Source organism: Alosa alosa, chromosome 21 (assembly GCF_017589495.1).
Source record: "Alosa alosa isolate M-15738 ecotype Scorff River chromosome 21, AALO_Geno_1.1, whole genome shotgun sequence".
Lineage (NCBI taxonomy): Eukaryota > Metazoa > Chordata > Actinopteri > Clupeiformes > Clupeidae > Alosa > Alosa alosa.
This window is the reverse complement of record NC_063209.1, coordinates 3,921,699-3,947,229: the sequence shown is the minus strand read 5'-3', so window position 1 is coordinate 3,947,229 and position 25,531 is coordinate 3,921,699. Positions and strand designations below refer to the sequence as shown.

The window sequence follows — 25,531 nt, the reverse complement described above, 5'->3', positions numbered from 1 at the left end:
TGCATATTTATGCACAACAGGGAGTGGCCACTGTGACCAGGTTTAGCCAATACGATTGTAGCGGCGGAGCGAAGGCGTTTCGATCTGTTCGGAAGAGAAGTTCTCTAACAGCGCGAGCCTCAGCAGTGCTCAGTAAAGACAGATAGAGAGTCAGGCGGCTGCAAGGGGTGGCAGTACGACCCTCTTTTGGGGGGGTCTGATTATAACAAAAATATATACACACATATATGCATGCCCGGGCCGCTAGCTAGCTCATATGACGATAATAGGTCTTTTTAGTAAGCATATAGCTTAATATCTATACATTTAAAATGCCTATTTTACTTTTCCTGATAGACACGTCCGCCTCTATGAATCAGCGCACTTATTTGGGTACGACGTATCTGGACATTGCTAAAGGCGCGGTTGAGATCTTTATGAAGGTAAAGAATAATTTTACCCCGACTTTTTCAGCTTACTGTTGTACCTTGTTGAAGTTGAGGGTCCATATAATGGAATAAGTCGAAATTAATGTGTATTGTTTCGTTTTCTTTAACAGCTGCGTGCCCGAGACCCGGCTAGTAGAGGCGACAGGTACATGCTAGTTACATTTGATGATCCACCATACGGAGTTAAGGTAAATAAATACTGTTGAATTGTGTTTTAATGTGGTTAAATCGGAGATATTTGTCTGACAATGAGGCTCTACTGTCCCTCTGGTTCGTAGCTGCGGGTTTGGGCGGCCTCCCGGTGGAGAAAACGGCTAATTTTTGTTAAAATACCCGCAGACCCGGAGCAGCGCAACCTCTGAACATGGCGGACATTTTGCTTTTGTGTTGGGAAAGCTCTCAGGCGCTGAGATGGAGGCGGAGAGATTTATTATCCGCTGTGACGTCTTGAGTGACGCTATGATGGGCTAACTCTGCCTGGATTGGACAAGTGTCCCGCACTCTTTTTCATACCGTCCTTTAGCATCCGCTCCGTGGCTGACCTCTGTGCATTCCCATTGGCCAGTATGGACAGGGCAAATCAAACGTGTTTGATTTGTCAAAGGCCATTACTGAATTTTGTTTAAGCAGTTAGTTTTTCCTTGCCCTGTGTGAACTCAAACTGCTGTCTTTCTTATGAATAAGTACCCTGATTAAATGTGAACTTCAACACCACCACAATCAGAGAACATGCACTTCTCCCTCCCATTGCCCCTTCCTCTCCAAGTTTTCATGAGTAGTCCTTACATATGAATAGAATACCCACATTCTTTTTTAGAATGAGGGAACTACTATTAACATAATAATCATGTTAATAAACTAAAGAACAATGGAACTAGGGCACATGGCAGTGACTATTTACACAGTCAATATTACTGTGACTGGTGCCATTATAGACACAGTAAAGGCCTGGGTCTTTAATCAACATGGCCTACTCGCCCATGTGGCAATCACATTTCAACATAGAGCGGTCACTGAGGTCCCAGCTTGATCTTGTGAGTGCACCCCTAATCTTTATGACTGGTCTTTCAGTTGAACTTTCTGGGACACCCTAGGTGTCAGATGTCAGCACTGCTGAGGAGATTATTTAACAGTGTCAACATAAGTGATTTACTTAGTGGTAGTATGTCAAACTATGCTGACATGACCAAACAGAATTTAGATACAACAGAAGTCACCTTGAATGAAAAACATTGTACATTTGTTATTTGAAAACTCATAGTGTGCAAGCCCATTTCAGAACACTGTGTGTCTCCAGAAATATTCTAAAGTAATCAACACACACTGGAACTTATATTGTAGGCTAAAACCAGATTGTATATTCAACACAACCAACCAAATGAACCAAAACCATAGTATTTCAAATGTGATGTCCACATTAGTTGATATGTATTTAGTAGCCTACATGAACATGAGTGTCTGAGGGTATTACAAGGCCACAAGGCTTGGTTAAAGTTGTGGAAGCAAAGTGTTTTTTGTGGCACACATGCATTAGCATGCCATTGCTGTGTAGTATGTGTATGTGTATGTGTTGCCTGCATGTGCAATTGTATGCCGTCTTGTGGTTTGACATTGACACTGACGCTGTGAGTGACTTACTCCCAGGCAGTTCATTAGACTCGTCTTCCTGGCAGGTGTCCAGACACTCTCATGGGGGCTTTTTTCTACCCCCGTCTGCTTTGTGCCCCCCACCCCCAACCCCTTCCCCCCTAAATCATCTTATCTCAGAACGACAGCGCATCACAAAGAACCCTGTGCCCAGACCATAATCATTTGTCCACCTGCTTTGTTGACACAGGCAGAGGGGTGACAACACTTCATGCTTGGCATGTGATGTGCCAGCCCTGTTCACTTAAGCATTTTGAATGAATGATTCCAAGAATGAAGATTGAACATTTGTTTTCCACCCAAGCGTAGCTTGTTCTTTTACCTCACTTTGCATTTCACCACCCCCACCAACCCCCACCCCCCTCTTAGCCCTTAGTCTCTTTCAAGCATCAGTGATAAGGCATAAGGAACAGTTTTCTCTGGAGTAATATCTTTAGTGTGGGTCGCACATGTTCAGACCGGGGCAGAATCTGGGCGATTGTGATTCTGGTGTCTGTGCGAGAGTGGCTTGTTCACGCTTGTCAATTATTCATGAGCTTTTCAGCAGCTAATCAGAGAAGAGTTCCAGTGAGCCTCCAGTTCTGACAATGCCCTCCTTTCCTGTCTCTGTGCCTCACTTGTTGTCTCATTCCTGGACAAGTAGAACATTATTCTTAGCTCTGTGGTTGATGGGCTGTTTTTCCCCCCTTCCTGGCATGACGACATGCAGTTTGGCAGCCGATGCATGTTTGCCGAAGCAGTTCATCCACTTATGAATCGAGCAACACCCTTAAAGGCCAGAGAGCGCTCCTCCTTGGTTGCGTTGCTGAGACGGCACGTCGCTGGCTTTGTGCTAAGACGCTAATGAGAAAAACACTCAGCCTGTTACACCTAGGAAGAGAGGAGCTGGTTTCTGTGAACGTTTGCAGAGGAAGCTTGGGTGGTGTTTGTGTTCCTTTGTCTCTGAGGCAAGAAGGTCACCCCTAAGCCTCTAAATAGCCAAATTCTTTCAGAGAATAACTATGCAACGGGAAGTAAAACAACATGCAATTTTTTAAAGCATGAAACATATCCTACAGTTGAATGTGATAGGCCTACAGGGTAGGCTTGTAGACAGTGTTGTGCTGCTATCATAGCTCCATGTTTACCCTTCAGATAAGCTCGGTTCTTATCTCTGGCCTGAATCATGTTTGTGTTACTGTTTGCAGTGCTGACAGGTGACGTTAAGCTCTGTAAAGTTGGCGAGACCAAATCCAGCGTTCGGGACTGTCTTCCACTTTCTGCTCAGCTGTATGGCCATAGTGACTTGTGAGAGTCGGCTTGGAAAAAATGCCACTCAATGTCTTCCCCTTAGCAGGCACCATGCATGCATGGAAAAGCCCAGGGAATGCTGGGAACCACTGTAACATTTTTGGGTCAGCGAGGTTCTCCCCGAGAGAGTTAGACAGAGTCCAGATGTGGAGGGGTCGGGGCCGCGATCCGTTCACAACCCTGGCCATGTGATACGGGATCATGGCCTCGGCTGGCTGGATAAGCAGTCACTCATCCCACTGCTGTGACGGCTCACCTCTCCACTCTGCCTTTATTATTACACACACATGAAGGGAATACCACCCTGCATGGATTTGCCATGCTCTCTCTCTCTCTCTCTCTCGCTGATGTTTGGGTGTCTTCCTTTTTTTCTTTTTCTTTGTCTTCCTCCCCTATTGGCCCATCTCTGTGTCTTTCCTGTTCCTGTGCCTACACGCTCCCTTGTCTAGTGGGTGCAAAGTGGCACTCGGGCACAGTGGCGGCGGGGCCTCCGACTCCACGCGTGCAGGCTTCCTAAGGGGAACAAGTCCTTATCTGTCCATTAATACAGAGCAGCTCATGTGTGCCAGCAGCAGGCTGAGGTGGAGGAGAGGTGGCAGGGGAAGCCATGCCCATGTTTGGGACTGCAGGCAGTTACTTGCCCTCCCTAAACCAGTCCCGTCCCCGCATCTGCCTGGACTCATCCCTTAATCAGCCACTTAATAACACAATATGCTGCACCCCACTCGCAGCAAGTGCTATAGGAAATGTGCCGGTGATGGTGGAGTGGTTGTACGCTGAGCTGATTGAATCCCCTCATGTGCGGCTGTCCGCGCACACTAGTGCACTCTCTCTTTGCCTCTCTGTGTCACTTTGCCTCGGCCTCCGTCTCCCTTTGTGCGCTGGAAGCCAGACAGCGTTGTGATAATAGAGGCTCTGATCGCTGTCGCACTCCCACAGATGCAATGAATTGTTAATGCCAAGGCAGAGAGAAAACAGAGGGATGGGTGGGGGAAAAATAGAATTACTCTCTGGTTTGAATTATTGAGGGTGAGCTAAGAGTCACACTTACACACTCGGGAGGCGTGCACACACACGCACATGCACACACATCACACACACATCACACATCTCACACACACACACACACACACACACACACATCACACATCACACATCTCACACACACACACACACATCACACACACCCTGGCGCTGTGGGTTATTTTCCCGCAGTTTAGGGTGTGCATGTGTTATCGCCATGGGTTTCTCCCCCTGGCCGTCAGAATGTGTGTTAGCTGTGTGTGTTCTTGCCCTGTCATCTCATCCTATATAGCAGATCTGTGGGAGGACCTAGCCTGTTAATTAGCTATTCCACTGCTTTGAAAGAAATGTACTGTTTGTGCATGCTTGTGTGCACTCTGTCAGGTTCTCACAGTATTTGAACGTTGAAGGGGGAGAAAGGGTGCAGATTTTGGCCAAAGTCTTTTATTGAATGTGAGCTGGGCTAGTGACTCTGTCATCCAGCCATTCACGCACATGCACAAACGCCACGGGGCGGCACTGGGTTAAGGACGTACAGTAGGTTTTTGAAGTTATATGGGTCAGATCTGCTATACTGCAGCAGCAAAAATGTCATCTCCAGAGAACCGAAAACAAACCGAATAAGATCCTGTATCGCACTAATTTTATCTCTAAACTCCCATGCTACCTAGGTACACAAGCACACACTCACACTCACACACAAACATTGAGAACAGCTTATCCTATTTGTTTCCAACCTGACTATCTGTCTGTCTGTCACTCTCTTTCTCCCTCCCGCACTCGTCACTTAGGCGTGGTAGTGCTTACGGTGAAAGTGGTAAGCCTGCAGGTCATCCGTAGATTAAGCATAATGCTGGAGCTGAAAGGTGCTTGACCTCGCCTGAGGAAAGAGTGAGAGCAGCAATGCTTAATAGACCATGGGATTATTTATTTATATATTTATTTAGATAGTTATTTTGATATTTTGATTTATTTTTAGTTATTTTGATTCTTGAATTTCCCCTTGAGGATCAATAAAGTATCTATCTATTTATCTATCTATCTATATGTCCATATTGCAGTTGTCAGAACTAGAGGTAAATGTTTCCAGATAAGCCATGGGTTTAAAAAACAGTCCCACCGAATATATCTCGTCACTTTAATATTAAACTGTGTTTCTTCCTGGTTATGTGTGCATTTGTAAAATGCACTGGGCAATGCCATTATGACGATCTGTTTCATGTTGTGTGTGTGTTTGTGTATTTCAGGCGGGATGGAGAGAGAACCATGCCACGTTCATGAGTGAGCTGAAGAATCTGCAGGCGTCTGGGCTCACGACCATGGGTCAGGCCCTGCGCTCTGCCTTTGACCTGCTCAACCTCAACAGACTGGCATCTGGCATCGACAACTATGGCCAGGTACCTTGATATGGTTGAACTGGTCTTCGCTGACCCTTATCAGCATTTAACACATTTAACACTAGAACAGAATGCTATGTACATATTTCTTTTTAATCCTGTGATTCTCATGCATAGGCATTATTCCGTGTCAATAATGTAAACTAACCTACAACCTAGAAGTCATGCAGTTCCATGCATTTACTAAGTACTCACGCAAGCATTATTTTTCAGAAAGATAGTCTTTCAGAATGATATTCCTTACTGCACTGTAATGACCACGTCTTTCTGACTGTCTGGGCTGTGAATATGAGCTTCTTGTCCATTACCTCCACAATTTCTCACTCTCTCATTCCCCTGTCAGTGCACCCATTGTTCCCTCACGCTCCCAGTCTGAAAGCATGATGGATTAGATAGGGGAAGGGGGGTTGGGGGTCAGTCTAGCAAAGTATAGCGCCGAGGCAGTATGTAAATCCACTTACTGTCTCCTTGCGGGGAGAGTGAGCAGGCGTGCCCTGACCCCTACAGCACACGCTGGGAGCCTGGCTCAGTCCAGCAGTGGCTCGCTTGCTCTCTCTGAGGTTTTCGCTATCGCTGGACTCCCAGTAGCTTGGAGGGAGCTATGATGCATGAAAAGACCAGAGGATCGGAACCTCACTGATGGTTGACATCATGGAATATTTCAAAAAGTTTGTATGAAATGATCAAGTGGAAGCAGCTGCAGCATAGCAGGCTGAGTGGAACAAAATAGAGGAGTCGGGGTGTGGGGGTGGGGGGTTGCAAACAAATGCTGACACACACACACACTTCTATTCTGTGTAGAATTTATCCTTGGCTCCCACTGCCGGTTCCAGAGTTACGCAATTCTCCGGGCCTTCTGGTCAGAGAATGGTGGTCGGAAAGCAGACCCTCTCCGGAGCTTGAATTTCCCTTGGGGATCAATAAAGTATCTATCTATCTATCTATCTATCTATCTATCTATCTATCTGGAAGCAGGAGTCGGCAGGCATGTGTTGGGCTCGCTAGATGGAAAGTCCTTGCTTAACTTTTTGTTTTTCTCTCTCTCTCTTTCTCTCAGGGCCGTAATCCTTTCTTCCTGGAGCCCGCGGTGATCATCACAATCACAGATGGGAACAAACTGACGCACAGCTCAGGTGTATCTGACGAGGTGAGAGGTCACGGCCCTGGACCCCATCCATCCGTCTGATACCAGCAGCATTGTTTGAAATATTGAGCAGTTTTCCATTTTCAATTTCGAATATAATTTTGTTCAGACAATAGCACAGACAAACAGCACTTTAAGCTATCTCCTTTGAGCTGAACCTTTGAGTTATGTTATATATTTATAGTTTTTGGAATGTTTTCTTCGGAATGTTTTCTCAGATCCCTGCGTCCATATAGTTGCAATATGTAATTTATTGTAACATATTTTTGGATGCTGAGGCTCCTCTAGTGGGCAAGGGAGGACTGTGAATTGGTTACTGTTTCAATGTCTCCTGTTCCGCTTGTGGGGAGCTGCGCTGACTCCTCTCACTTCTCTCTCCTCCCAGCTGCACCTCCCTCTGAACTCCCCGCTGCCGGGCAGTGAGCTGACCAAGGAGCCGTTCCGCTGGGACCAGCGCCTCTTCGCTCTGGTCCTCCGTCTGCCCGGTGCCGCCATGCCGGAGAACGAGCAGCTGGGCAGCGTCCCCACCGACGAGTCGGCCATTACGCAGATGTGTGAAGTTACTGGAGGTACCACAGCACCTGAGCTCTTAACTATTATTCTGCCAGAGATGGACGCATGCGCACACACACACACACACACACACACACACACACACACACACACACACTCTCATTCAGGTCATCACACATACACAAACCACATCTAGATGACCAAATATGTGTGTGCTCATATACATTTTCACACTCTCAACCACACTCTCAGACACACACCCACGCATCATACAGTAATAATAATTTCCTGTGTATTCGCCGCATTGTGTATAAACAGCAGGACAATGTTTAATGCAAGTTAAAAAACAAAACCATATTAATACCGTGTATTAACCTCATAGCCCCGGTGTATTAACCTCATAGCTGAAGAAATGTAGCAAAATCAATGTATAAACCTTGGCTAATAGTTGGGAAACTAGATGTACCGCATAGCGGTACAAAATATGACCGCCGCTCAGTCCTGTACATCCGTTCCGCGAAAATAAATCACACTTCAATTTGTCTCCATATTTTACTCCATCCCCCACTCTTGAAACTTTTGTGTATGCTTGTTTGGCATGCCTGAGTGTGTGTGTGCGGCTGCACAGAAAGAACCCTACTGGTGCTGAAAAGGTGAATAGATTGTAGAATAGCCAAAGAAGATGTAGAATTGTTATAAAACCTTTAAAATCTCTAAACAATCACAAGTAGGGCAGTTCATCACAGTTCATCCATTGCAACTGGATTGATGAAAGGTCACTTACACCTGTTGGCTACATTGTATTTGGGAAAAGCAAAAGGTATCAGCATAATGTTATTTATTTATTTATTTATTTATTTTTTATGTATTTTTAAACAAAAACATCTCTGTCAGTTCCATGCCATTTTCAACAGCTATCAAAAACAAAGGTCATTTTTGGATGGATGGATTTTTTGTGAATGTTTCTTCTTCTACATAAGATTTTAGTAATCTTTAGTTCATGTAATACTTTATTGTCAATGCACAAATTAAGTAACAGTAGTCTGAAACGTTATTGTTAATGCACAAATTAAGTAACAGCAGCCTAGTCTGAAACGAAATGCTGTTTTACATCTAACCAGTGGTGCAAATAACTGACATGTCCAAATGGGCCTTGATGAAATGCGTCGCTAGACTGTTCATACACATTTTAACGGGCCAAAGTTGAAGAGCTTTTGTCCGGTATTGTTAGTGCAAATATAGGCTGATTCATGTTCCCTTGGAGGTCCATGGCTAGTCTGGCTTTCATCAGACCAAGCTCAATCTTTTAAGAAATCAAAAAATAAATAGCGGGCAGATCAGGCTGGGTTCACCCAGCCTAGTCCATAGGCACCGATATTGTTTAATTTTCCCGATTGAGATATACACGCTCTGGCTATTCTAAATGCAAAAATGCATCAGGGAGTTATGACAAAACGGTAACTAACAAACTAGATCCTAATAGAAAGCTGTTAGCTTCCCTAAACTACAGGTAGGATTATAAGGTAGGCCTATTTACAACATAAATTGTCAATAGGCTATGCTGGCTTACACAAATAAAATCTCCTTTGAAACCAATGGCTTACGCCTTACAGTATCAAAGCGGACTTAAACTGTCATATCGCGGGCGAAAAGTTGTAATAACATTCACGCAGCTCCATGAGTCAAGGAAAGCGCCATGAAGTAGCCACTTCTAAATGGGACCCACTACACAGTAACTTAAGGTGTTTTGCTAAAGCAGCCATAACGAAAATGAAGGTGTCATTGTTTGGATACTTCACACACACGTGCTTTTTAATTTCACAGACTACAACTACCAAGCTGCAATCAAAGCACATCGATTCCCCTCTCACACCCTGCACGCACTTAAAACAAAATAAACAGGCGTCTCAGTCTTACGCATGTATAGGCAAAACTGTATCAGACCGGTGTAATGTTGGTAAATCTTCCATTGCACAGAATGATTTTGTAGCACGTGCAATAAATGACAGTCGAAAGATACAAACAGTGCTGCTATACATTTGCTTGGTATAACCGCATTTATAGTTTTCTACAAATGCAATAAATCAAATGCCTCCATCACTCAACCAACGCTAACGGTAACATTACCTAGGTCCTTATTGATATTACAAGATTAACGCATTCCTGCAGTAAAAACCAAGCATGTCAGATAAACATCCTCAGATTTATTTCGGCTTCAAGAAGAAATGGGAATTACACTTCATGTGAACATCGCCCCTATCCTTATTAGATGTTAAGCTGCGGTAAATTACAGTCCTTGTATGAAGCGTCCCATTGTTTTTTCCAACCCACTTTTAACTTCAAACAAAATTACGCCTCACTGCAACGATCGCCATCTAGTGGACAAACGACTACTTCTCGCCAAAACTGAAAATGCAGCCATGATGATGATGATGATGAATATTTATTTTGGCTTTCTTTTAATCCTACTGATTTTCATTTTTTACCGGGGGGCAAATCACAAATGAGTGATTATGAGCCAGGTTGATGTGGGCCCTTGAGACCAACATACCATAAAAAGATTCACAGAGAACTGTGTCTGCCCTACCCTCCTTTCGGGGTCCAGTCCAGCCGGGGGCTGCAGATGAAAACGAAAAATGACGGTTCCATGCTATCCATGTGGGGTACATGCCCACCAAGTTTTGTGTACCCGGTCTTTCAGTGTCCCGGGAATCCTTGTTGGTGTACGTCACTAAATGTACACATAAATTATTTTATTGTAAGGCCCCCATGAACGAAAGTACACAAAACTTGGCATGCATTCAGAGGGTGTCATAATGATCCTACACTTTTAATTTAGTGCCGTTTTGACCTTGTCAGCCAGAGATATTGAGATGAAAACACCAAATTTTTTGCTTTTTAATTTTTAACTAGGTGGCTATACATGAAATAAGTGGTAATGGGATGGGTTGACATGCCCCTTAAGACCAACATACAAAAAAAAAACCTCCTCCTAGGCCCCACGGTTCTCGAGATATTCACAGAAAACTGTCTCCGCCACCTACAGGCCAGTTGGTGTATAGTAACATAAATTAATTTATTGTGTGGCCCCCCATGAACGGAATTCCACAAAACTTGGCGTGCATACAGAGGGTGTCATAATGATCCTACACTTCCAATTTCGTGCAGTTTTGACTATGTTAGGTCACAGATACCTTCAATTACACCACCTCATTTTTTACTTTTTTGTGTTTAACTAGGTGGCTATACATGAAATGAGTGGTTATGGAATGGGTTGACATGGCCCCTTGAGATCAACATACAAAAAAAAAATGGTCCTCCTAAACCCCACGGTTTCGAGATATTCACAGAAAACTGTGTCTGCCCTACCCTCCTTCGGGGTCCAATTCAGCGGGGAGCTACAGATCAAAACGAAAAACGATGGTTCCATGCTATCCATGTGGGGTTACATGTCCACCAAGTTTCGTGTACCCGGTCTTTCAGTGTCCCGGAATCATTGACGGAAATTTGGGCATCGCGAAAAAGAGAAAAAAAAAAAAAAAAAAAATCTGACTAAACCTATATGACCGCCCGGCCAAAGCGGCGGTCATAATTACAGTAGACACCTATATGCACACACTTTCCTACACATGGACAGACGTGCATGCACAGATACATTCATGTGCACACACCAGTCTTCTTAAACATTCAAAACGGGAATACACCTGTGAATATTTAACACAATACGCCCACCACACAAAAACATACACATGTGCTTAAGCACACATACACACACAGGCACCCACACATGCACAAATACTTGCTCTAGTGCCGTTTCCGCCCCACTGCATGGCTGCCAGAGCGGTTTCCACTGTGTTAAGTAATCCAGAGCAGATACGTTTCCATGAGGGAAGGTCAGAGGAGCACATTGGCCGACAGAGCACATATAAACACCCCACACAGCAGCAGTGTGTGCATGCTGGACACACATGAGCTCCATGGCTTCATGGCTGTGAGAGTGGCAGTTAAAATGACTGCTTTGTGGACCTCATGGATTTTTCTTTTGTCTCTTTCCTTCTTTCTTTGTCCTCTACCCCTACTCCTCTCTCCCTCTCCCTCTCTCTCTCTCTCTCTCCCTCTTGATCTACTCCTCAGGCCGTTCGTACTGTGTTCGCACTCAGAGAATGCTCAACCAGTGTCTGGAGTCTCTGGTGCAGAAGGTTCTGAGCGGTGTGGTGATTAATTTTGAGAAGACGGGGCCGGACCCCCCTGTGCTGGGAGAAGGTAGGATCAGCTATCAGCAGTCAGAGTCTAGAACAGTGATGTATGTCACCGAGCAGCCGGGACTCTCTGAGCAGGCTGGGTGGCTTGTAAGCAGATGTGTGTGAGTGTATTCGGAGGAAGGGAATGTCCACTTAGCATTTTAGGTTTGGGGTGGAGTAGCTGAGTGGCTTGTAGATATTTATGGCCTCTCTTTTCTGCTGTCCCTCCCTCTCTCTCTCTCCCTCCTCTTGCAGATGGGCAGGTTGATCCGACCCGGTCCGTGTCGTCCTTCAGTCCACAGCCCTGGCACAGCTGCCACAAGCTCATCTACGTGCGTCCCAATCCCAAGACGGGGGTGCCCGTGGGCCACTGGCCCATCCCCGAGTCCTTCTGGCCCGACCAGAACTCGCCCACTCTGGTGAGCATTGGCATCCGTTTGACCACCAGTTGTTCTTACTGCACTCAGTCAGACAGGACAGGTCACCAGCCATAAGTATAAAAACCGCTCAGCACAAATGGTGTTGTTGTTTTGTACCATCATGCCAAGGTCAGACTGTCCTATTGGAGATGGGAGTCGTTCCCTAAATAGTGAAACTAGAAGGAAGCCACAGTTTGCCTCACTTGCAGTCAGCAGCATTTTGTAATTTAGATTCAACCAGATGTTCCAGAAAACAGATGCTACTCTCACACTCCTAAAAGTTGCCTTACCATGGAGACTTGGAGAAAGCATACTGACAGACTGGCACACACGCACACTCAGCCGCACACCCACTCACTCCTCCACACATGCGCACACACTGATCACCACTCTGATGCTTCCTCCTCCTCTCGTCTGTGCTCATCCCAGCCCTCCTCCTGCTCCAGAACATCAAGCCCACTGCAGCTGTACGGGAGCCCATCTGGCCTCGTGTGCTGCGCTCTGAGCACACAGAGCGTCAGGAACACCTTCCTTTAGGGACGCTCCTCGTCACCCCCCACGCGGCCTCGCGCGCCCGGGGAGGGGGCTTTTACAGGGCATTAAAACGCTCTCCTCTGGGAGGCTGGCCACTGGCCACCAGCTTTCCTTAAGGGTGGTGGGCTGTTTGTTTGATTCTCACGGGACACCGAGTGCAGAGAGTGCAAAGCCAGCAGTACTGAAGGATGATCATACACTGTAATGGCTTCAGGCTTTGTTTGTGGAACTCCCATAAGGCACATATGCTCCCATCAGGCTTCAGTGTGATCATGCCTCAGCAGGGCAGAGTTCAGCTCCGCTCAGGCCATTTACTCTGATCAAAGAGACTGGAGGCCTCATATCAGGCAGGGATCTTGGCTCTCCCCTGAACACCCTGATCAGTCTGTTTAATGGAGAGAGCAGGAGGGGGTTTAATGTCCAGGTGCCCTCCCTTGACCTCGCGCTCTGCCAGCCATATGATTTCCTTCCTCCGCTTCTCTCCCTCGTCCTCCAGAGCGCATGAAACTGAAAAGCACAGTGGGCGTGAGCAGAAGCTCTTGTTCCTGTTGCTTTAGAAATCTTGTTTTTTTTAGACTTTGTTTTTAGTGTGGGTATTTTCGAATGTCAGAGCTTGAAAGGAGTTTTTTTTGTAAGCTGGTGCGTTGCCGTGGGATATGTGTGTGGGCATGGGTTTAGGGTTTAACATAGTGGCTGGCTGGGCTTTGCAGGCCTGCAACAGAGGAACCCAATGCCTCTGACTTGACATGTACAGACATTATTTTTGGGGGCCAAAGGCCTAAACATACACAACACACACAAGCCCTGCTTTCGAGCGACAGCCAACAAGTCTGTGGAGCCATCCCTTTTTAACATCAGTGTCTGTATCCTAAGTGTGTGTGTGTGTGTGTGTGTGTGTGTGTGTGTGTGTGGATGGGTGTTTGGGTCTGATATAGATAAACAGCTTATGATGCCATGTGTCTGGTGTGGGTGGGGGCTTCCTCCACCCAACTGGGCCCATGCTACACTCCCTCAGTGTCTTCTCTTAACACACACCATGCTGATCCCATGCCATCCCTCTGGTCCTGTCTTGTTCCCTGGCAGCCGCCGCGCTCTGCCCACCCGGTGGTGCGCTTCTCCTGCGTGGACTGTGAGCCCATGGTGATAGACAAGCTGCCCTTCGACAAGTACGAGCTGGAGCCCTCGCCCCTCACGCAGTACATCCTGGAGAGGAAGTCACCGCACATGTGCTGGCAGGTAGGCTCCGCCTTGACAGTCAAAGCAGGATGAACTCGCACACCCAACACTGCCCATTTAATTATGTAGCTTGTCTTGTACTATTTGTCTAAACAAATAGGTGAAAAGCCGAATTATATTTGTATACAAAGCCTTGGGTGGGACAGATACAACAATATAATAATAACAGGCTTCACGTTGGCAACACAGACATAATAACTATACTATACAGTGCTATATTTTGAATGGATGCAGAGCTAGAAGTGTATGTTGGGAATCTTTGTATGAGATGGTGTTTCAGGATTATGTATGGTTTGCAGATTAGCACTTAACAACTGTGCCAGAACAAGCCTGTTGTAAAAAAAAGAGGCTTGGCACAAACACAACTCAAGGCAGCTTGTAAGTTGTTTTATATCCGGGTTCTATTTTAGGCAGATACAAATAAGTAGTTCTGTTCACAGCTAATGTTCTGTCGATGACTCACAGGCTTGGGGGCATTTAGATGTAATGATGCAATGTTCTGTCCATTCACCCTGCACCAGTTTGGAATCTCTGATGAGGTCAGGTGAAAGTCTGCTACGCTCCTTTAAAATGTGGAATTTTCCCACATGAGTCTGGAGAGGATCAAAGGGCATGGAGACATGGCCCAGATCAGATCAACCCATAAACCCGCCATGACCATGCCCTTTGAGTGTCGTAAACCGCTCCAGGCTTGGAGTTGGCACACTGGATTGGTACTCCATAGGTACTCCACCTATGCAGCAATAATAAGCGAGGGAATGGTAAGATGTTAGCGGTTAGCAGCCAGACTGATTAAGCACCATGAGCGCAGAGAGACGGCAGGTGGCGCGTTGAGGGAGGCCATCTCTGGAAAGCACCCCCGTCCCTGCTCTGCCCCTGGGGGACGGCCGGCATGTTGGGCTGCAGCGCTGGGTGGGTGGGAGGCTGGGGAGGGGACAGGTTTAGTAGGAGCGTCTCTAGGGGGGCCTCCTGGAGTAACGAGGCATGGCGCGGGGCACCGCAGCACTGGTCCCAGAGGCAGCGCCGTGCGTGCTCGGTTGAATACTAAGACAAACGGTGGAGTTAAAGAGCTTGAAGCTACAGCATTGTAACCCTTTCTCTCTGTCTTTCTCTCTCCCTCTGTCTCTCTCTCTCTCTCCCCCCCCCCCCTCTCTGTCTCTTTTTACTCCGTCTCAGGTGTTTGTGAACTGCAGTGGGAAGCACAGCGAGCTGGCTCACCCGTTTGGTTACCTGAAAGCGAGCACCACGCTCACCTGTGTCAACCTCTTCGTCATGCCTTACAACTACCCTGTCCTGTTGCCTCTGCTTGGTATGTGTCCCAGCACGCGGCGTGCATGACTTGCTGAAGCACACTCGACACGCACATGGAGAAGGCTAAAGAAAGTTTAAATAGGGCTTCAACTTACACTATAGCATTACACTGAAAGTTGATGGTGGAGGATCGGAGCTAATCAGGATATGGTGGAAACTTGAACACTTGAAGAACTGGTGTTTAGATTATTATAATGAGTGGTTCTGTTGGAGGAAAAGCGGTTGGGTTGTGTATCGGCAGAAAAACATAGGCAGTAAAAAGAGATTTTTCAGCTGGTTAGAAGCGTATGGCCACATTTTCCATCCATGCACTCATACTTCTTAATTTAGCCTGATTAACCCTCAAACTCTATTAGGCAGAGGAGCAAATCAAAGAGCCAGACGCTCAGGGCACAGAGACTACATCAACGGCCCCTGCGGGGCCTACTGGAGCATTTGTCACTGTCTTGTGCTTCCGTCACCTTTTCAAGACTTTTAGCTTGACTAAATGAATGTGTCAGCTATGTTACCATGGAAGCCAAATAAAGCCCTCCAGGGGTTGGATGGAGCACAGTACCTTCCTTAGCATCTCTCCGTCTCTTGTTTCCTTCCTCTTTTCTCACTGTCTCCCGCAAACATGTCTCCCAACAGACGACCTGTTTAAAGTGCACAAGCTGAAGCCAAACCTAAAATGGCGACAGGCCTTTGAGATCTACCTGAAGTCCATGCCACCATATTTCCTACTGGTAAGACCCTGCTTAGTCAATTAATCTCAATAATATCTAATATATGATATCAATAAAATGTTGTTTAAAAGCACATTTGTATATTAGGATGATATTCTTTATTAACACTACTATCATCTTATCTGTTCTACAGCCCTTGAAGAAGGCACTGAGGATGATGGGAGCTCCAAATCTAATCTCCGACAACATGGACTGCGGCCTGAGCTACAGCGTCATCTCCTACCTGAAGAAGCTCAGCCAGCAGGTCAGTCCAGCCGGCCCGGTCCAGCTCAGCGCAAGTCCACTTTTATTGACACTGACAGGAAAGCAGTGGGGGAGAATATTCAGACCGAGACAAGCCAGCAGGGATCTATTATTTATTATATCTGCAAGAAGCACATGAAACGAATGTTCAACAATAGCAGTTACATGAAAAGAAACAAGACCCTGCTGATGTGCTTGCCTTGTATTTTCTTGGATTAGCTGTTCTTTGGCTAACTAGACCCTTGTCGTTTCTCACAGGCCAAAATCGAGTCAGACCGTCTGATTGCGTCAGTGGGCAAGAAGCCCCCTCAGGAAACGGGCATCAAGGTGAAGAACCACTCCAACGCCCTGTCGCTGGCGCACCGCCGGGACTTCAAGCAGCTGCTCCAGGGGATCACCGGGGAGATGCCGCTGCGGCTCGCCGACATCAACTTCAAAGAGTTTGCTGGCTTCCAGATCGCACTGCTCAACAAGGTACCACCGCCAGGCCATCGATGAAATATTAACGCCAGAGATCATGTTTTTTGGGGTTGAGATCGATTTGGCAGAGGGGGATATGAAAAGCCAGCACTGTTTGCTTAATATGATCAGATTCAAGAAGGCCTTTGAACATTAGACATAAATCACATTTTTCTCTTTTCACATTTTTTCTCCCTCTATTTCCTGTGAAGGATCTGAAGCCCCAGGCCTATCGGAATGCCTATGACATTCCAAGACGGAACCTTCTGGATCAGGTGACCCGCATGCGCTCCAACCTTCTGAGGACAACCCAGAAGCTCATTAGGGGACAGGACGAAGGTAAACGATTACAAAAATATACACATTCACTCTTCACTGACTCACATTCACTGTCAAGTTTAAATTAAAGTGTTAATCATTGGACTTTTGTACTTACCTACTTAACGCTTTTCCCATTACACTGCACTGCATTGAACTGCATTACACTATGGCCCTCATAACAGTCTGTTTTGATGCTGCATTATTACAAGTGAGCATATTTCCATTGCCACAAGGAAGGACAAAGGGCTTCCACTTTTTGTTCCAGTAATACGAGGTTTCAAAACACTGGAAGGAAGGTGTTCACACTGGAAAAGTGATCTTTTGGACACAAATACAAGATATTTCAAGGAATTGCCTATGATTTTCTTTTTAATGATGGCAACGAAAAACATGTAAAATATAATTGCCATGAGCTTTCTAAAAAGCCATAGAAGTAGCAGTTGAATTGAAAGCAGCTGCTGTAGTCTGAAAAGATGGGGAATAACCCTGTTTGTCCAAGCGCTGCTGCAGTGGCCTTATTTTGTTTTAAACATCTGTGTGTGATGACAAAGGCCCAATTATGCAACTGCGGTGAGCCTTACATGTTTTAAGGCCAATTTCCATTTACCAGGCAAGAATCCATGTTGTGGTGATCCATATGTGCTGGCAGAAAAAAGCAAAAACAAAATGTATTGCCTCAGAGATGTTGTGTAATTTGATTCAGGGATTTTCTCAGGCAGCTGTGGTTTGTGCCAAGTCCTGTCTATTAGTTTGATGTGAAGAGGTCACCAGTGGCTATTTGTGTTGTATTTGTTTGGTATCAAAACAGGCCTCTCTCATCGCTTTGGACTCTGTGTACTAGTGGTCACAAGAGTCTACTTTATTTGCTAACTCTACCCGCATACTCCCCACAACCGCTCAGAAAGACAAACCTGAGCCCCACGTTAATAAACTCTAATGGAGTTCCCCTGGTCATGCCCTTTCCAGTGGTTGGAGTGCAGGACGTAACGGATGTGTCTGGGGCCTCATTGCTCTTCTCTCCTCCACAGACTACCTGCACAGCATCCCCGTCGGCCAGATGGGCAACTATCAGGAGTACCTGAAGATGATGCCCTCGCCGCTGCGGGAGATCGACCCTGACCAGCCCAAGCGCCTGCACACGTTTGGGAACCCCTTCAAGCAGGATAAGAAGGTACCCATGAGTGCAGGGCTAACAGGCCCCTGCACTCCCAACACACTCCATTGTTCCGCTTCCTCTGATTCTATATGACATACTGAGAGCGCACTAGTTATTCTGAAGGCCTTCCTTCCTGTCTGTGGACCTGCATTACAATGTGTGGCCTCTCCCCAGGGGATGATGATCGACGAGGCCGACGAGTTTGTGACGGGCCCCCAAAACAAGAAGCGGGGCAACTCGGGGGACCCCAACTCGGGCGCGGCGCCCAAGAGGCGGAGGAGCATGTCGCCACTGCTGCGGCGGCCGCAGACCCCGCCCATCATCACCAACCACGTGGTGACCAAAGGAGCACCGGGAGCTCAGGGCCAGCAGGGCCTCATCAAGCCAATCCCACTGCTCAGAGGTAATTAGGCTGGGAGAACAGGAGGAACGCAGACTAATGAGCTGAGAGAGAGAGAGAGAGAGAGAGAGAGAGAGAGAGAGAGAGAGAGAGAGAGAGATGGGTCAAGACAAAGAGGAAGGTTGTTGGAGAATTATTTAGTTATGAGCGTTAAGGAGAGCTCAGCGCTGTCGCTGCTTTATCTGGCATGAATGAGTGTACAGTATTATGTTTGAGTCTGGGTTCAGTGTGTGAGCTCCACAGCAATAGTAATAGCTCTTACCTCTGAGTCATCCTATCATATAACCACTGCAGACTTCCTTAGGCTGATGATGCTTGAGAACGAAACTATTTAGTTGAATGATTTGGTACAGGCAATATCCTGCAATTGGTATAGTGAAATGTTATTTAGTGTCCCTTCCTCATACCTTTTTGTATTGTTTGAATTGAGTGTGCCCTACTCCCATTGTTTCCAAGTGTATTAGGTAAGCTCAGTCAAGTTTGCTTGCTCAAGCATAAAGAAATATGTATCATTGTCTAACTGTGGACAATGACATATACACCAGCTGTGGATGGAATCCAGTTATCTCTAGGCTCAAACGACAGTGTAAATGATGCCTACACAGGTGAAAAGGTCACAGAGAAAAGGTCTTTTTTTTTTCTTCAGTCAAAATATTTACCGTCAGCCTGTCTCCCCCTACAGGAGTGGAGGGGAACAGTGTCCTAGGAACGGAGAGCAATGGAGACCGAGGACCAGGTACAGAGGCCAATGACGGCTGGCCTGGAGGGGTGGACAGCAGTCCTGCAGGCATCTCATTGGATGAGAGGGGAGGGGGTGGCCTGAGTGACAGCGGCGAGGACCGATCCGGAATGGACGAGTGTCTCAGCGAGGACGGCCTGGACGAGAGGCCGTTGGACCGCCAGCAGAACTGCGAGGGCCTGAGTCCTCCCAGCCAGGAGGGGGTGACCGACGGGAACGGAGGGGAGAGCACCCCGGGGACGGTCATCATGATCCCGCTGGAGGGTAGCAACGCCGAGCTGCGCTCACGGGTCATCAAGGAGGTCCGCAAGCCTGGTCGCAGTGAGTATCCCCAGCGCCTACACATACACACTCACACAACAGCTCTGGGCACACACACACACACACACACTCATACAGTACATACCAGGCATTCTTATTCCATGACATGAAGTCATTTCCACTGAAGTCCCTTTCTGGCCTCTGTTTCACTTAACTGGTAGTGAAAAGAGAACATGCACATGTTCAGAGAGATTGCCCAAGGGCTGCTAAATGGTTAGAATGTGGTTGCAGAGGTTGCCTGTCTGAATATAGCTGTGTGCATATGCCAGCTAAAGCCCTGAGCTGGACTAAAAGGCTTTTCTTTGTGAGTGTGTTTGACTGTGTCAGGTTCAGTGTAGAACAAACCATTGTGTTGTGCTATATAAGGCTTGAGGGTGATATTGATCTTGATGGTCTTAGCTTTCTTTTAATCTCTGCCATGTGCCTCTCCCCAGACTATGAGACTATCTTCAGGCTACTGGAGGAGGTGAAAGGGCCGGTGTCCGTGCAGAGGTACTTCATCCACCATGCCATCAAAGAGGCTGCCAGGTGAGTCAGAAAGCCCTACCACACATACCCACTGTTATATTCATTGCCTTTTTTCATACTGATGCATTACCTATACCTGCTGTAGGCAGAGTAAGCATTTCCTTCTGACAGACTGCGGTCGCTGTAGTTCAGGCCCTCAGTTCACTGAGTGCACAAAATAATTGGCAAGGATGGTTGCCTGTCTCCTCCGATATTTCCTGAGTGGCTCATACAGTCAGACTGTTTCTAATTACAGAATCCGTTAGTATTTTATTTAAAAAGAATCTGTGTTTGTGGTGGTTACCAGGATGTAAAGCAGGCCAGATGAAGTGCTAACTGCACCTTAAAGGCTTTCAAATAGTTGTTTCCTATATTGAGGCACATTGTGTCCAGTAAATGCTGCCGGAGCCAAAAGACATTGAGGTCGCATCTGTTGTGCCCACCACCAATCTGGCACCCTGCAGTACCCCTGTGGTGCTACACGGGCACACACCGCCTGTCCACTTTCTGCCTTTCACTCTTCCTGAATGGACACAGCCTCCTGCTGCCTCAAATTCACCCTGACATCTCCTCTTGCGCTCTCCTTTTCTCTCACTCCCTCACTCCCTCCCTCCCTCCCTCGCTCACTCTCTTCCCATCCCCCGGCCATTTCTGTTCTCTGTGACCTACACCTCTCCCTCCGTGTCTCTGTCCTTCCTCCCATTCCCTCATGTGTGTCTGTTCTCTCTCTCCGTCCTCTCGGTGCAGGTTTAAGAAGCGGGTGCTGATCCAGCAGCTGGAGACGGCTCTGGAGGAGATGGAGGAGAAGCAGATGCTGCCGCAGAGGGTCAACAACATCCACGGCAGATAGTGTCACCGCCTGTCCTCGCTGACTGCAGACAAAGAGAAAGAAGAGATGGAGAGATATATAGACACACACAAACACGCACGCAAGACAGAAGGCACGGGAAGAGAGAGAGAGAAGGGGCCACACCGACACACACACACACACACACACACATACATACACACACCAACTGACCCTGATGAGGAGAAAAGACTGACCAATCAGCAGCTCCCTCAGGGCACAGCTGAGCCCAAGGAAAGGGAGACATGGGATATGGGAGACACAGAGGCGGATGTCAAGATCCAGATTTTTTTTTTTTAAGACAAAGGTCATGCTAGTTTGAGTGTTCTTTTTTTTGGAAAGGGGGGGAGGGGTGTTCTGAAAGTCATGAGACATTAAATCAAGACTCACAGCTACTGTAGTCTGTTTCTGAACCAGCTGACCACACCGACACCGCATCTACAGATCCACAAAACACACTCCAGATAGTCAGCATGATGCACAGTGTCCTCGGAGCTTCTAAGAAGCCACGGCTCGGGGCTGGAGGTTTTTGTTACATGAAGCCTAACCTTCATGCAGGTGAAAGATTGGAAATGTCACAATGTCAGATGTAGTGTAGTATGATTCCTGTTGTTTTTAAACGAGCCACAGGTTTATAGACCAAGGGGTAACCATTGGCCACCCAACAGCTGATGTGTTCTACACCACTACACAGCAATAATCAGAATGGCATCATTCGCTGAGGGAGCTCAACTTAACTTCCTGAATTGACACCACTTGAAATTCAGTGTGGCTGCAAGCTTACAAGGTAGGGAGAGCAACTAGCTGGTTCAATTAACAATCTGAGGCCCACATGAAAAGTCTACCTCAGTCTGATATGTGGAGTTCACTTTTCTGTGCTCTGGGATAGGGTGTGATTGACAGATAGATCCTGCAAGTACAAATGTCTATTGATGAAAGTGGAGGACCTTAATGTGGCTGTTGCTTGTCGACAACCTCCTCACATGCAAACAGTCCTTTAAGCAATAGTCTCTGAAGAACACTGGCTCTACAATGAGGTTCAGCACTTAAAACAGGCTGGTAGATGTCCATTAGGACTTGGAGAGAGGGGGGAGGGGGGGGCACGTGTTTGGTTAAGGCCTGGCCCACGTTGTGTTCGGGTCCACAGAACTTTCATTGTCCTGCCTCAGAAAGTGTGTGGTGGTCCAAAATCTCTGCAGCCCCCATTATACGTCACCTGTTCCTTGTGGGGCAGCTGCAAAGGCCTTCATTTGGCAGTTCATAGTAACTTGTTGGAGGCCATCATAAACTCCCAGTTGTTGTTCCTTGAGTTTGTTTTTTTGAATAGCAGATGTATACTACTTTTAAATGTTCATAAATAAAATATAGATTATTTTTGGATGGTATTCTTACCAGAACCTAAAAATGAGAATATTTTAAAAGTTGTATAAAACATTTTGTAAACTGTTATTATATATAAAAATCTGAAAATTTTATGATTTTTTTAAGAAACAACAAAATAAACATGACAAAGTTCAGACTGTGTGCGTTTATGTACCAATGTAGATATGAAACTGAAAATAACTTCAGGCTTTGTGTAGTTGTATACATCTGAGGTAGCAATACACCACTACCACTACAGTGCAGTTCATTGGGTTTTGGCTTTTTTGTATGCAGACTAATCACATAGCCACTGGCCAATTTCACCAGGTTATGTGAATGAGACTAATCTATTTTTACAATAGGATGAATGTGATGCGAGCAGATACTGCTTACACATTGACAGCTCACCAACTGAAAGTTCTAGTTACCTTCAAAGGTCACATGCACTACACTAGGGGGGCCTTTAGGACCTATTGATAATATTGCAAAGCATTAATAATAAATCGGGGCATTGTATACTTTGTCCTTTCTACATGCTGCTTTTTCTCAGCCTTGCCAACTGGCAAAGACAAGATATTCAACACTGTGAATAAGGAATGATGGAAACAAAAGTCAGAGTTTGTTCAGGTTACAAATTCTTCCATAAAATTTCAGAATTTATTATTTTTAAGTTAAAAATGTCATGACATAAAAGTGGAACAAAATTACAAACATTCTCCCCAGAACAAATGTACCATTACATTACACTACGTGTTCACAGTATCGTTAGCATTAGCGCTAAACAACCTTCAATTCATGTTTGTTTCAGCCTTTACAGATATCATTAATGCATTTCCATGACCTCAGGTGTTTATTGCATAATAAATTGAAATCCAGACGATGAACATGAATGAACATAAATACACTGTATGGTCCATTGGACATCCCCAGTTTGAGTGCATGGCCGGGAAGAACATAATTCAGTCAGGAACAGCTGCACAGCCTTAAATGTGGAGGTTGATGCAAGGTTTTTTTTTTTTTTTTTTTTTTTTTTTAAATGAGGTGTTACTGAACCCCTTTGTGTGACAAATGAATGAAATGAACCGCTGTAACAACGCCTGTCAGGACTGGGGACTGGGAAGATTTTTTTCTTTTCAATCCTTAAGACTCCCAAGCATTAACATTATTTACAAACAAGCTGGAAAAAAAACAAGGAGTTGGCACAGTCCAAAGATTTACATGTGGAAATCACTGTTGAAGAGATGCAAATTTATACAGCATATACAACATATGCAGAGAAGTTAAGGACAGGGGATATATGTTCTTATCTTCCCCCATCCCTCACCAACCCAGGCGCTCACTGATGCACAAAGTGAGAAAGAGAGAGAAAGACAGAGAGGGAGAGAGATGGGCACAGTAGCCCAGTAAAGGCCAGTCTTAGTGGAAGTTCTCCAGCTTGCGTAACCGTAGGGGGTTTGAGGGTAGTGCTTGAGGACCCGTCATGGGTTCCTGCTCTGGGGAGCGGAACAACACCCGGCCCCGGTGGTTGAACACGTAGAATGAGGGATGATTCCTCAGTGTGTCAAACGTCCTATAATGGTGAAAAGGTCATATGAAACGTCATAAGTCTATGCTGAGGTAGGGATCTTATAAATAACTGATAGCTAAAGCAAACACTGAATCCATCATTACTCATAAAACCTGGAGAATTCAATTGGCACTCACTTGTTTTTCAGTTCTGAGGATGCATCCATGTCTTTGAATTCTCCAGCGATGTGAACTATACCGTAACACGTCACTATAAAGGCTAACAACGTCTGGAGGACAATCTATAAGACAGAAGGAATCAACACACATATGCATGAGGAATTAATACAGCCAGCAAATGATTGACGCATATAGGTAAATATTTCCAGCACAGAGATGGGAGGTGCAGATGAAGAGAGTCCTTACATCTATCGGTAGCGTTTCATTCTCCTTTTCTGTAAGGCGCATGTAGGATCGGTCTGTATGGGAAAGGCAAAATGAACGAGAAACGTAGTTAGAAACAGCATAAGCACACCCAACATGTTTATCGTGATCATCCAAATGATCGGTTTCAAAAGATCTGAAGGGGGAATTTTCTCCACTGCTCAATGAGACACAAAGAAATACAGGGTTGCCTGTCGTCACTTTCGCTAGAAGAGTTCTTTGCAGGATATCAGCATCTGCTACTGTATAAAGCTTGACAAGAAGATCACCACCGAAGCAGATTAAAATATGCAAATGTGAAGAGGGAGAATAATCAAGTTAAATAAGTAGGATGCTACAATGAATAGAAAACATCCACTTCATCAACATTTAGCTTTAATAAGAACCTTATGGTAATCACAACCACACATCGGCAGATATCTCACTCTTCTGCAACGTGTTAACCAGAAAAGACAGTTACATGAATGCAGCAACCAATCTACAGGGATCGTTAACTAGCTATCAACTGGCTAGCTATCAACTCTAACAGTGCATTTTCCTCACATAGCTTGCTAGCTAACTTGCGTCATGCATCAAATATTGGCACAATAAACTTTCGTTCAAAGCGTTCACTGCGACAGAATGCAACTGACAGCACTTCGATGAGCATTCATTACTTTCGCTTAACATTTACCAAATTAGGAAGTCAACTGAAAAGTCCACTTACTTAAGTACCAAGCTTTAATCTTGTTCCTGTTAGTAGCAAGTTAGCAAGCAATGAGCCTAGCGTTAAACCGGAGAGCAGCTAAGGCTAAGCTAACGAGCTACTTAGTGTGGAGGCCTGACGTTTTTAGGGATAATTACTACTCTTGCCAGTAAGAATTAAAATATGAACTCGGGTCTGTTCTTCTTTTACACAATAATACTCACGTTGTGCCGCAGAAAAAGCCGCATGTGCCAAAGCAAAAAGGCCCAAACCAACGACACCTTTCCAAAAGGACGAAGCCATCTTCATATGAGTGATGTACAAACCCAACCGAATGAGGGTTCAATATCCGGAATGGATGATACCACAATCCAAAATAAAAGTCGTAAGGCGTACCCGTTCACCTTTCGTCGCTTAAAGATTTCACACTACATACACAGAAATATCGAAATGTGTCATAGAGAAATATTAATGAATGTTGAAAATATCATTTATATGGCTTTCCAAAGGATGGAGCTATCACGTTAGTATTTTCAAGGGACTATTCCTATTTGCGTTTTATAAGCGCAAAGTTGATCTGTAGAAGTAAAATCCACTTGTTTCCTATAGGTGACGCAGCATCCCACTGGGCGG

At 45.8% G+C, this 25,531-nt stretch overlaps 2 protein-coding genes across 2 annotated transcripts; one reads left to right on the top strand and one right to left on the bottom strand.

Moving 5' to 3' along the window:
• Positions 1–66: 66 nt before the first annotated feature.
• Positions 67–22,418, top strand: ints6l (integrator complex subunit 6 like). The gene is made up of 18 exons (XM_048232244.1): positions 67–422; positions 539–616; positions 5,636–5,785; positions 6,843–6,932; positions 7,315–7,498; positions 11,577–11,705; positions 11,939–12,102; positions 13,720–13,872; positions 15,049–15,181; positions 15,814–15,908; positions 16,042–16,152; positions 16,410–16,625; positions 16,823–16,949; positions 17,960–18,102; positions 18,262–18,490; positions 19,170–19,547; positions 19,982–20,075; positions 20,802–22,418. The coding sequence occupies exons 1-18, from the start codon at positions 312–314 to the stop codon at positions 20,902–20,904; spliced, it is 2,688 nt and encodes an 895-aa protein (XP_048088201.1). The 5' UTR covers positions 67–311; the 3' UTR covers positions 20,905–22,418.
• A 463-nt stretch (positions 22,419–22,881) lies between these two features.
• mmgt1 (membrane magnesium transporter 1) lies at positions 22,882–25,386 on the bottom strand. Its single transcript, XM_048231520.1, has 4 exons — positions 25,123–25,386; positions 24,196–24,248; positions 23,968–24,071; positions 22,882–23,833 (listed from the first exon to the last, which is right to left on the bottom strand). The coding sequence occupies exons 1-4, from the start codon at positions 25,205–25,207 to the stop codon at positions 23,680–23,682; spliced, it is 396 nt and encodes a 131-aa protein (XP_048087477.1). The 5' UTR covers positions 25,208–25,386; the 3' UTR covers positions 22,882–23,679.
• Positions 25,387–25,531: the final 145 nt, after the last annotated feature.

Excerpts from the sequence above, each read along its gene's own strand:
- ints6l (XM_048232244.1), top strand. The coding sequence starts at position 312 with ATGCCTATTTTACTTTTCCTGATAGACACGTCCGCCTCTATGAATCAG. Across the intron at positions 16,153-16,409 it reads TGAAGAAGCTCAGCCAGCAG|GCCAAAATCGAGTCAGACCG; the intron begins GTCAGTCCAGCC and ends CGTTTCTCACAG. Across the intron at positions 20,076-20,801 it reads GCCATCAAAGAGGCTGCCAG|GTTTAAGAAGCGGGTGCTGA; the intron begins GTGAGTCAGAAA and ends CTCTCGGTGCAG.
- mmgt1 (XM_048231520.1), bottom strand. The coding sequence starts at position 25,207 with ATGAAGATGGCTTCGTCCTTTTGGAAAGGTGTCGTTGGTTTGGGCCTT. Across the intron at positions 24,249-25,122 it reads GGCTTTTTCTGCGGCACAAC|ACCGATCCTACATGCGCCTT; the intron begins GTGAGTATTATT and ends TTTCCCATACAG. Across the intron at positions 23,834-23,967 it reads TCCTCAGAACTGAAAAACAA|GACGTTTGACACACTGAGGA; the intron begins GTGAGTGCCAAT and ends TCACCATTATAG.